The 12,755-nt window shown below is 39.6% G+C and overlaps 1 protein-coding gene across 1 annotated transcript in view; it reads left to right on the top strand.

The window, feature by feature from the left end:
• Positions 1-12,226, top strand: part of LOC118735724 (pneumococcal serine-rich repeat protein) — a gene marked incomplete in the record, with an annotated part of 148,257 nt that extends 136,031 nt beyond the window's left edge. The window contains 6 exon segments of the mRNA XM_036465654.1: positions 1,384-2,163; positions 2,390-2,512; positions 2,584-3,341; positions 3,691-4,696; positions 5,218-5,389; positions 11,113-12,226. Of these exon segments, the coding sequence (XP_036321547.1) occupies positions 1,384-2,163; positions 2,390-2,512; positions 2,584-3,341; positions 3,691-4,696; positions 5,218-5,389; positions 11,113-11,269 (2,996 nt within the window).
• Positions 12,227-12,755: the final 529 nt, after the last annotated feature.

Genomic DNA, 12,755 nt, shown 5'->3' with positions numbered 1-12,755 from the left:
TTTAACTCTTCTATCGTCCGAGGCGATTTTTTCGAAAAAATAAATATTTTATTAAATTAAATTTATTAAGAAAAACACTCGGTTTTTTTAGGTGTTTTCAAATCGACCCAGCTGGCGTAAATCTTAATATTTTTCGGTAATATTTTGGCGTAAGTCTTTAAATATAAAAGATTTTATAATTCCGGTAAAAAAAGCGCGAAATTTTTTTGGTGATCCACCCTAATACACATATGTATGTATGCCTGGTTAGCGAAGGACTCCCTAATACATGAAGCACCACACCTCACTAGCGCATTTAAAATCACTGAGCTATAACATTTTTCTCTTTGTTCCGCACCGCGTCGAAAGGGTTTTGCAGTATACTACCCTGAAAATGCACAGATGAAAGGGAGTGTACACAGTAGGGTGGCCCAAAAAAAAATAATTTCGGGCTCTCGCCTCTAGGATTGTTCTATATACGTTTTTTTTTTTTAATCAAATAATCTTTAAAGGTCACTGAAAGCGCTCAAAATATCCCATGTATTTGGCATGGAAAAAATTATTTTTTGTATCCTTTAATAATTTTCCATCAACTAACTTTGCTTCTCTTCAGGAAACTGCAAAAAATTATAATTAATTTTTTATTTAGCTATTTTTAGTACAAACTATTTTTTATATGTTCTCCAAAAATCTCCCAAAAATTCAATGGGGGACAAATAAAAAGTCAGAGTGCAGAAAAAAAAATCTTTCGCTGGGCGTATGATTACCATTTAGAAAAAGTTAGTGGGAATTTATGTACTAAAGAGTCCAATATAAACCTTTTTTGCCAAAAAAAAATGTTGACTTCAAAGCATATGACGACAGGTTTTCAATAAATAACCACTTTCCATATACAATTTTTTCATATAAATTTTATATGATATGTAAACATTGTAACTTAGCATGCGGTTTGGCTGAGCCTCTCGATATTCTACCCTCAATCTATCTATACTTTGTGGCGCTACTTCATAATTTCTAAAAATACCTTTGTATAATCGCACTACTTTCTCAACAATAACATATGTATGTATTTCCATTTTCAACTCTTTCGTAGATGTGCTGAAGATTTCTCCTAACGCCAAATACTCTTACACTTTCAATCCCTCTAGCCAATGCAATGCTTTTACTGACTCTGCTTACTACATTAATCCGAAACCTTTGTCAACCAATCTCTCCTGGCTCAAATTAAACACTAAATATCCTTTTTAAGCCCCTGCCTGATCCTTTCAATATTTCACAGCTGTCGCTACTAACTGTATGGATTTTTTTTAAACCAATTAATTTAACCAGTAGATAAGTATAAAACTGAAATTCTCCAAACACCAAGCCAAAGAAAGAAATCCAACTCTCACCACTTTTACTCAGGTACTCCCAAGCTAACGCCAATCACTACTGACAGCATACCCAATCCCAATGTCACAAATCGACGTCCCAGCGCACAAGAGCTAATACTACAAGATCTGCGTGAACATCAACGCATGCTGGATGAGGGACTCAAGTCCACTTCGCTGATCATCAAAACTATGCGTTCTGCAAACGAGTTCGACGAAGCTATGCGTCGGCTCAGTATAGTTTCACTAGAATCAGCTAACATAGCACCCATTGTGGTACCCACACCTATGTTACGCTCAAATAGCTATCAGGAAACTAAGCGTCGTTATTCGAATACTTCTCTGGATAGCACAGAACGTGAGCTAACCACACATACTGTTATTAATACAACTGCAACAACAACAACTAGCCGAAGACTTTCCTTTGAGAGTCAAAGTGCTTTTGTTACCCCCTTGAGTCTACCACCGGCACCACTTGTAGCGCCACGATTGAAATTACTTGGCAGTGCCGAGGTTTCTGTGAGTCAACAGCTATCGCAACTGCGACGAATGTATGACATTGCAGCGACACAGCGGCAACACGACGAGGACGGCATTGATAGTGCAGACGAAGAGGTGAAAAGCTATTTTTGTGCGCAGGAAATGGAACAAAGTGGCGATAGCGGCGGTGGTACGCTGGAGAGTTCTTCACAAGAGGATGAACGTGGTGTGGAATACTCGAGCGGTAGTTGGAGTCGCATGAAGGCCAAACGTACTATTTGGAAGATAGAGGCTGAAGAGCGGAAAGGCGAGCCGACAGTGTTGGATAAAGCAGGTAATTAAAGTAGTGCGTAGAAGAGTTGTAGGTAGAGTAAGAAAATGTAAGGTATAAGAACTAGCGGCGAGAGGCGGGGAGAAAGTGAACAAGACACTGATAGACAAAGTAGATCAACCGCAATAAGGGTATGCATGTACATAGATTTAGCAGAAGATATACGGCCATCAGTCTGCACTTAGTACTTAAGCTTCGTTTTCTGTAAACTCTTTTCCTACCAAAAAAGATCTGCCCAAGTCCAATATCATGAGCATTGAACTGCATTCGCCGCATATCTCGCTGGAAAAACGCGACTCTTTCAAGCGTATGCAATCGCCGCCAAGGGCCAAGCCAAGAACGACTACGAGTGGTAAGTACCAGTATAGGAATCTTGAGATGCTTCCTCTCTCTTCCAATCACAATTCACCTACTTCATTACAGCTGTAAACTCAACCGAGCATCGCCAAATTCATATAGCCACCACAGTCAAACAACCAATCGATCGCTGCATGCCAACCGAAGAGCAGCGTGCAGCATTGAAAATCATCAAGGAGGCGCGTGGTGCACGTAAATTACGCGAACACGAGCTCTCCTACTTTGGCGTAGCGAACGCGCATAAAGGCCACGAAGTTCACGAAACTAAAACGAAACTGCTACCGAGCAGCAATACTAACGCAATGAGTGCGTCAACAAGACGTACGCTACCGTCGCGTCAACGTTTGTCCTTAAGCGGTAACGAAGTCGAATCGAAGCCAATGCGACGACACGAAGCGAATAATGCAGAAACAACGACAGCAGCAGCAGCAACAGCAGCGGCAGCTGCAATTGAAACAACAACAGAAACGAAAGCCACCAAGTGGCAATTATTGAATGATAAACCCGATCTACTACGACATAGTCCAATAGCTGTTGAACCACAGCTCATACGACGTACAGCGGATATACAGTCCCGAATACGTACGAGTTCCGCAGAGCGCGGTAAACGTATGTCCTTGCAAGAGTTGAGTTTAGAAGATGAGCATGTGGATGAAGATGATTACGATCATGACAATAATGATCACTACTATGAAAATATAACAAATGAATTGACGCCTGTCTTCAAGGTGAAATCACCACAACCGTATGATCGTAAAATGGATGTGGAACGTGATGCATTTATATTGAGCGAGATGAATGAAAATGCCGATCTAACTATGAAGGTAATTTTTTTTTTTAACATAAACTTTTCTCGAAAAATCAAAAGCCATGAGTACCAGATACTAATGAAATTTTATGTTTAAACAACTGTTTATGGCTTGCCAAAGCATTAGACGATTCGGTAACATATTTACATATGTGTATCTGTGGCATTTTGTTAAAACAACTTAAGTGACTTTACAAGGTTTGACTTTGTATTAAAAAACATTAACTTTGTCAATAAACCTGAAATTTTTCTTTAACCTGATGAAGAAAGTAAAGCAAAGTTGCTGCATTTATAAAATAAACAAATATTCTTTAAGGTTTAAAAAAAAAAAATCTATCAACATAGTATTCTATCCTCTCCCATAGGCCCTTTCCGATGAGGCTGCTCATAAAGACCGGCGACGCCGTCGCTCCTCGCTGCATAGACGCGATTCCAAGCCACTCGAAACAATCGATGAAAAGATGGTCACTCACAAGAACAACGACACATGCATTGCAGTCAAAATATCCCGTGGCACATTTGCCTCCGAGGCTAAGCGTAACACACGTCAATCCTCACCAACTGTACACGATACACACACACGAGTACGCACCTCATCACAATCGTCGGTGGAAAGTTGTCCACGTGCACGCTCACGTTCACTCTCCAGCGAACGTGAATACGAAAATATACGTACACCCAAACCAACGCGCAGCGCTACAACAACGTCCACGAAAACGCAAGCAAAAGTCACTGGAAAGCAACAGCATCGTTCCAGCTCACGCGAATCACAGCGCTCAGCGCGTTTGCAATATTCATCGGGTGATGAAGTGAATGCGCGTGACGAACAACGTGTACGCGTGAAGAGTAAACGTAGCGGCGTCAGCTCAGCGAATGCATTGTCGAGTCGTAGTGGCGACAGACGTAGCAAAAAGGATAGCACAATAGATCATAAACAGCAACAGCATCACTCCTCAAACAGTAGGGATGGTGAACGACGTCGTGCGGCCAGCAGCACTACGCATGCCTCTCAGCGAGAGGAACGCGCTGAGTGCGTGACTGTGCCGCAGCAACAGCAGCGTACCACAAGTAGTGGACGAAGCAGCAGTAGCAAACGCCGCGAAGAGCATGTAACGAGCAGCCATGCAGGTGTTGGTGTTGGCCATTCGAGCTCACGTAGTGCCACTGAAAAGTCACGCAGTGTTAATGCCGGTGTGCGGCTATTACGTACGCTGCGCAGACGTACAGATGCCGATTGTGGCGTGCATAGCACACAACATCGCTTATCCGGCCATCGGCCGAACAGCGAGCGTGAAAGAAGCGAACGCGAGCACGAGCGAGAAAGAGTGCATGAAAAAGAGAGGGAAAGGGATAAACAGTCCAAGACGCGAGGTAAGTGATGAGAAATTTATTTTTCTTTCGTTGCTCTTCTCTTTAGATTACTTTAGGCGGCTATTGATGTATGGCGAACGCAATAAGGCGCGCAAAGTGAATTTTTTCCAAGTCACTTGTACATTAAGTTATAATTGTGTGTGAAATATTTCTTGCAGAGCTGCTTGTTTTGGGCATCTTAATAATGGGTGCTACACAGCCTCAAACACTACACCAAAATATTAGGTTAGCAGCGAACACAAAGTAACACAAAATTTAACAAAAAATGCCACACAATTCAAGCGCACCAGAAATTTATTGTATCGGAAAGTTTTATATGCACTGCCGCACAAAAGTTTAAAAAAATTTCGTCCTAATTAAAGCTGATCAAATGAAACAAAATCTACAATTTTGGTTAAACTTACCACACCCTTCAAAGTACCGTCTAACCATAGAATTAATCAAAGAAATTAACCCACTTTTTATCGCACCTTTCGTAGCAGTGCTTAACAATGTATTCTACTATTGGCCACCATTTGCAGGTCACTCAACCAGCAAAACCCCGCACCACAGCAAAAATAGTGAGCCACAACGTATTAGCGGCACTACCACACACCAACTCCCCGCACTTAGCAGTTCAATGACCCGCAGCAAATCGCGCGAACGCAAAAAGTCTTCAGTGACGAAGCAACACGAATCAGCCGCAACACCAACGTACGTATACGAAAACGAAACGAATTTAGCACATACACATACCAATAGCGCCAGTAGTGAGAGTATAGTACAGGCGCAAATCACAACCGAAGCCGTGACGCAAACCTCACAAGAGTGCACTACGTCATTGAGAGTGAAATCAGAGCTCAAAACGCACGATGACGTCCACTCACCGCTACTCGGCGATAACGCTACCCAGCCCGCAACGGCACCCTTACCACCACCACGCACCCGTCGCAAGCGCCTTAGATCACTCATACCCATACCCATTAATCCAAGCAGTGCCACACCCTCACCATCACTACCATCTGCACCTATCACATACGAACATCAAATTTATGCCCAAATCATACCACCCGTTTCGTATGTGCCCGAACCCACCTATTCAAATCAATCGACACTGCGTAAATGCACGCTGCAACGTGGTTTGCGTAAACGTAGCGCCCTGCCATTGCCCATTTCATTTCCATGCGCGCGCAAGCCATCACACACACAATCGACCAGCTCATCCTTCGCCTTTTTACCCTTTTTGCCTGCCGCGCCAGGCAAACGACCCTCAGATGCGAGTCATATCTATCATAATTATTTATTATATGCAACACCGGCGAAATACGAGGCAAAGCCTGTGGTAAGTGTGAAAAGGCCTCCAGCTGATTTGGCTGCGCTGTGGAGTGGCGAATTGCCGCCCAGGCCGGAAAGGCAACAGCGACAGCGTACAATGCGAAGTCACGTAACGACGCATCATCCGTTCGGGTTATGCACATGTTCATAGTCAGATAGAGAGGAAGAGAGAGAGAGAGAGAGGGAGAGGCAGAGAGAGAGAGAGTGACAAAGAGCTGTTAAAAGCACTGATTGACAACGATAAAAGAGTGAGCGAGAGCAATGCACAACAAAAATTTTTATGAGAGAAAAGTAACGATGAGCGCTCAAATAGCCAATGAAAAAAGAGAAACACAGTTACCCGCACAAAAGAAAAAAGACAACCAATAATGCGCTGTGTCAACTTCCGAACGAAATGGATCTCAATTTAAATTATCATAGCCACAAAAGGCTTTCAGCGCAGACAACTTCACTAAAGTATTACAAAATCACTCGCTATTGCATCACAACAAAACGAAATTTTACCCGAATGCACTGCAAAAAAAATTTCCAAAAGCAAATAAACAGCATTTTGGAATGTTTTTGAAATACAAGTTGCTAAAGAAAGCCCAAAATTCGAAAATATTATTTGTTCAAGTGCATACCCATACTCTCATCTACTCGTACTATTACTCACTACCCATAATTGCACCACAACTTTAATTACCTACATACTTATTACATAATATGTATGTATTTGTGTTTGTTGAGTGCCAGTTCCACGTAGAAAATTCAAATTCCAGCACTTTTGACATTATTCAATGCAAAATTTTGTGGATGTGTTTTTACTTTCTCACAGTGTAAGAGAGCGTTTTTTAATTTAATCAAATTTTTTATCGTAACTTTCACTTCGTAGTTGTACTTAGTAGTTGACAAGCATGTTGTCTAGTAGCTGTTCATTTGTAGTAATTGCTGTCTTATTTACCCGTAGAATCCTTTAATTAACGGTAGTTAGCCTTGGTTCGCATCAACTCTCTCTATCACTCTCTCTCTCTATTTCCCTCTTTCTCTCTCTCTCTCGTATTAGTCGCCGCTTTTGCTGAAATCTTTACAGTAGTTTTTGAAATATTTACTTAGTTTTGTTCTCATTCTAACATTTCATAAACTGTTTTGAAAATCTTTGAACATTCACTTATTTCATTACCGTAATGACTCTCCTCTAGGGAGAGTGTCATAAATTACTAAAAGCTTGTACAGACGGCAGCGTTGATCCGGATTAACTCGGACTTATTCCGGATCAACTGCAGTTAATTCCCGAGTTGATCCGGATCAGCGCTGCCGTCTGTTTATGCTTTAAGCGAATTTTTATAATTGAAATGTCTTTACAAAGTGCATTGGCCCGCAAGTTTGCCGATTGTAATAAAGGTAGGGAAGCATTTTCTGATGTGATCGATAGATATGGAGATTAGAAGCTATCTTAAAGCATAAACAAACGGCAGCGTTGATCCGGATCAACTCGGGAATTAACTGCAGTTGATCCGGATTAACCCGGACTTAATCCGGATCAACTGCAGTTAACGCTGCCGTCTGTTTAAGCTTTTAGCATCGTATTTGAGTATCAAAAGCAGTGTCTGTCGTCTAGGTGTGCCTGATGGCATACCAAGTTTAGGGTATTGTTTAAATGTTCGAATCTCTTTAGGTTATATAAAAGAAAAGAACTACATCTAGGTTAAACCCTGATTTTATTTGCTTCTCATCTTCTCAAACTCCTGGGAGTATACTTTGTAATACAATTCGCCACTCAATGCGATTCTAAAGGCGACACAAACTGATACAAAATTCATTGCGCCAAGTATTCGAATCCGAATGATTTGATCTTCGAATCGAAATATGTACCGAGTCGACCTTCTGATAACTCAGTAAGCGCTCAACCATTTGTAGTGGCCTGGCAGACCATAAAATAGTGTTCCTTGTTATCTACTATCCAAATAAAATTATCTTTTATGCAGAAAGTCTTACCATTGTTAACTACAAAATAAGGGTCGAGATTTGTTACGTTTATGTATTTCTAACTCCCCCTTCTTTAATGGGTATCGTAAAATGAAAATTTACACTTCATGTAGTGAATGCGTTGTGTTCGTAATTTTAATAAATTCGACACAATAAAAGGTTTGAGGCAGACGGTGTGTGGCCTTGTTTCGACTTACGTAGCATAAAAAATACCACCATATTGATGAGTTATGCTGAATGCGACCAACCGTACTTCTTTCGGAAGTACAGTATTTCTTTTTTCGCTCTTGTACTTCGTACTTCGAAGTACAGTCAAATGTACTTCTTTGCGATATTTTGTACTTCAGGTCCTGTACTTCTCCAATCGTCACATGGCCTGGGCCCATTAAAGTCGCCGGGCATCATACCTGCGCAGCTGCAAACGGCTCTGAACGTGCCGTGCAATTGGTTGGATCCTATTTATGCGAACTGCGTGAAGACCGGGTACATCCCCAAGGCTTGGAGGCTAGTCAGTATTGCGTACATCCCGAATGCCAAAAAAGGCCCTCTTGTTTCCCATAGAGATTTTAGGCATATCAGTCTCTCTTCGTTATTCCTAAAATCGCTAGACAGACCAATAGACCTGTACATGAGAAACGGGATTCCTCGTGACTGTCCTTCAAGAGCTCAATATGCATATTGCAACAAAAGGTCGGTGAATACCGCCCTACACATATTGGAAAAGTGGTCACTGGAAGCCTTCACGCATAAAGATTATGTAGTAGAACCTTCTTCGATATCGAGGGGGCCTTCAACAATGCCACTCCAGAGGCAATAGTCAAGCATATTCATAATTTGAGGGTTGAAACCAACCTATTAATACAGCTTACTTCGTGGTAGAGCTGTCACGGTGGAGTGGAATAGCGCCTGCACTCAGCGCAGAGTCAATAGGAGCGCTCCACAAGGTGGTGTTCTCTCTCCCTCGCTCTGGATTGCGGTTGCAAACGACCTTATAGAGCAGCTGGTCTGGTGATCACCTTTGTAGATGATGTGGAACTTTCGGTTAAGGGACGATTTTTATACCCCCTTTTTGATCTGGCTGAAGGTTACCTGAATCAGGTAACTAGGTGGGCGATCAACGGCGGCTGTCGTGGAAGCCTAACATTGAGGAAAGGGTAAGCAAGGTGTCGGTTGCTTTGTACTGCTGTAGGGGAATTATCGGTAAAAGGTGAGGTCTCTCGCCCAAATTAATTCATTAGCTCTAGGAAACCAGTTTTAAGCCTATCTTGTTTCAAGGAGCCCTTGTCTGGTGGAACTCAATGGAGAAGGCTACACTTGTAAAACAGGAATTAGCGGAGCATTAGGAACCACACCTACTTTGGCGCTTAACGTATGTTGAACACGGCTCCTGTGGATATTGCAGACAGAATTGTCGCAGCACGTAAAGTTATTAGGCTAAGGGAATCCGGAGATGTTTCTCTGCTGTCGATCGAATTCTACTTTAAATTTTGTTGCCACCTTTCTTTATCGAACAGCTTATTACACACGCTGTAAGGATCATTATTATGCTCCACAGCCCTTCCTTAAAGAAGATGAACGCGACACAATGTTACGTAGGGGTGTTCGTACCCGACTGGACAATGGCTTTTTTTTAGCCCACTTGTATTGATGTTTTACCGGAATATTAATTTGTTGCTGCTAGCTCCAAAATTTATCAGAATTGCGGTTCGAAGTTTCATAGTCTATCACTTCGCTCTCATGGCGCCGACTTAAATCTCCTCCCTCTACACAAACATGTCTTCTTCCTCATCACTTGATAAATCCGATTACAATATCACTTGATTTATGGTTTCTACGAAAAGTTGATCGTCTATTCGCATTTTTTTTTTTTTCTTGAAGGTTGATTACTCTTATTTTTTTTCGACATTGGTTTTACGCCAGATGAACTTTGTACACTGTTTTCAATCATTAAAATGAAATTGTCAAAACTGAATCTAAATTCTATGTAAATGTTACCCGTATAGTTTCACAGCCTCTGTCAAAACTTTGAATGGACCTAACTTACCTAATATACCACCGAACGACGAAACTTTCTTCAGCGACGGTCATTTGACAACTAAATTAGAAGCTAGCAGGTTGCTCGGCGACGTGTCGGGAGAGAATAGCACAATTCTCAGAAATTGAAAAGCACGAAACGTCTGTGGAACCACTTGTCCACATTATGAAGTCGGAGGAAGCTTCATCTCGCTCATCTCAAACAACTTCTGCACCATCGCTTACATTTCGACCAGAAACGTCGCTTAGCCGCTCCTCTCTATCTGGCTTGAAACGTCAAAAATGCAAACTAAATACATAATAGAGACATATTGCATGCAGAATGATGGCACTAAAGTCAACTTTAATTACTGAAAGCAACCGCAGAAATTCCATGAACCACATATTCAGTATCTACCTGAATATCATTTCAGTTTTAGAATATCACAAAATCACAATAACAATATTCGTTAACCACATAACGAGCCCCAACTGCCAATAAGACGTAGGCGACAATTTTTAAATTTTCTTTTTGATGCAGAAATGTTGCTAGAGCATCTAGATACATATCCGCATCAAAAACAAAATTCTGAAAAAAAAATTTCGCATACGTCTTTTTGGCGGTGAGGGCTCGATATGTCTCGAATTCATTTCACTTTTCAATACGATGACTTAAATTTCATCATGACTGTAGTTGGGTTGTCCTTTTAGTTATGCGTTTTTTTTTTTCAAATATTAAATTCGTTCATTTGCAATAAAAAATGAGCACGCATGAACACACGAAGCCATGCCGTTTTTCCTTTTCGCGTAAATTTATCGAATTCAATTTGTCTAGTTATGCTATTTTTCACAAGTCGAGTAATTTTTTCGATTTCAACTCGATTACGTCAAAGAAATTAAAATTTTTTTACGTTTTCAGCCACTACGATTGCAGGTCGAAATCGCTTAGAAGAAATTTTTTAAGTAGCAGGTATGACATAAAAATTAAGGACTACCCTACTGCCTTACTTTCATTATTCCATTTCACTTTCTGTAGCTTGTAGAATCATTTTTGTTGTTTGCAACTTTCATTTACACAAACAAAAAATAATATCACTTCTTTTTCTGCTTCTCTCTTTTAAACATAGTAAAAGCTCGCAAATTATAAGTGGACGACACAGTAGTGGACAACGCGATGGCCAACCCAACAAGCAAAGTGATCATTCACGACGACAGCACGAAAGGTCTACTTCAGAGCAGAAAAAGCGTAGTGAGCATAGTGCGAGCGCGCGAAAATGAGACACAAACGTCGCGAGCGAATGAAAAACATCATCTAAAGAATATCAAGTATCATTTTGCTTCAAGACTTGCCCGTACTTTGTAATGAATATAATTTATTTGAGGTTATGATAAATTTGGTAATTAAATACTGAAAAGAGTATGGCGAAAGAGTTTTGCAATAGCATTTGAAAATGCCAAAATCAAAAATATGTATCGATAAAAGTAAATAATAAATACTTTGTCAATTTGTATGAGGTTTTAGCTAACGAGAAAGAACACATATGTATATTTATGTACATACGTGTTTTCGAATATGAAAAAAGTGAAAATTTGTCAACGACTTGACTCCAACTAATTGCAATGTTAACTAAGCATACTAAGACTTAATATACATACATATAAACATACTTACTATGTAATACATTTTCTTGCGATAGAAAATAGTTCCTTTTATCTGCCACGTCAACAAATGGTTTATAAATTGAAATATTTAAAATAAAGTAAAAAATTTTATTGATTTGCTCTAAATAAAATTTTAACATATGCACTTTCAACTTAACTTTAACTTACTGCATACTAACATTTTTTTGTTTAGTTTATAAGTGAAAAAAACGAGTATTAAAAAATTTTTTACTTATTAAAATTTTTACTAATTTTCACTAAAACATTTTTTTTTGTGATTAACTTCCGACATACAACGATACAAAGCACACATTAATTAAGTTATTTGATATTCTATAACCACAAATGATACTCATAATTTTTTGTCTTTCTAAAAATTTTTTTTTACTAGTGAATAAGTTTGAATTCATTTAAAAATTGGTTTTAATCACTTTTTTTTTGATTTTTGAGTAATTTAATAATTTTAAGCTTTGAATTGTCTGTTTCGGTAATTGATATACATACATACATATTTAAACATTGTGAGCTCATTGTAATGCCAACAATTTATTTTAAATTATCAATAAACTTTGAAAAAAAATTTCAACGAGTTTGCTTATATTGTGGCGTGCACTTTTTTCGTATGAATCAGACATTTTGTAATTTTTATAAAGGTAAGTAATGTGAAAAGTTCACAATTTCCGAATTGTACAAAAACTATGTGAGTATTCTCGCATTTTCGAAATTCAGACTTTCTGGCTTAAAACATCCGCGGATGGCTGAAGAAAAATATTCTGCAACATGGTAATATGGATCCCAAAATCTAGGAAGACCAGTTGTGCATTTTTTTAATGCTTACATAGGCTCTCTGACCGTACAAAAGCATTGCTCCAACTAAAATTTTTGCTGATCTTTTATTTGAAACTGTCCGTTCAAGCACCGTCTATCTCTTTAACACTGTTTATTATATTTATCTAGCCTTTAAATAACTGCACATCCGGAGACCATATCTTTTAATTTGACACCTCAATTTTTGTAATCAAACGAACGGTGCGGGTTTTTTAATTTTTTAGACAGGTGGCAACCCTATAGAAATTCTAATTACTAAATATAATACCCCAAC

The sequence above is a fragment of the Rhagoletis pomonella genome, unplaced genomic scaffold (assembly GCF_013731165.1).
Source record: "Rhagoletis pomonella isolate Grant_MI unplaced genomic scaffold, Rhpom_1.0 Rhpom_scaffold_00003, whole genome shotgun sequence".
Taxonomy (NCBI): Eukaryota; Metazoa; Arthropoda; class Insecta; order Diptera; family Tephritidae; genus Rhagoletis; species Rhagoletis pomonella.
This window is presented reverse-complemented; position numbering and strand designations above follow the sequence as displayed.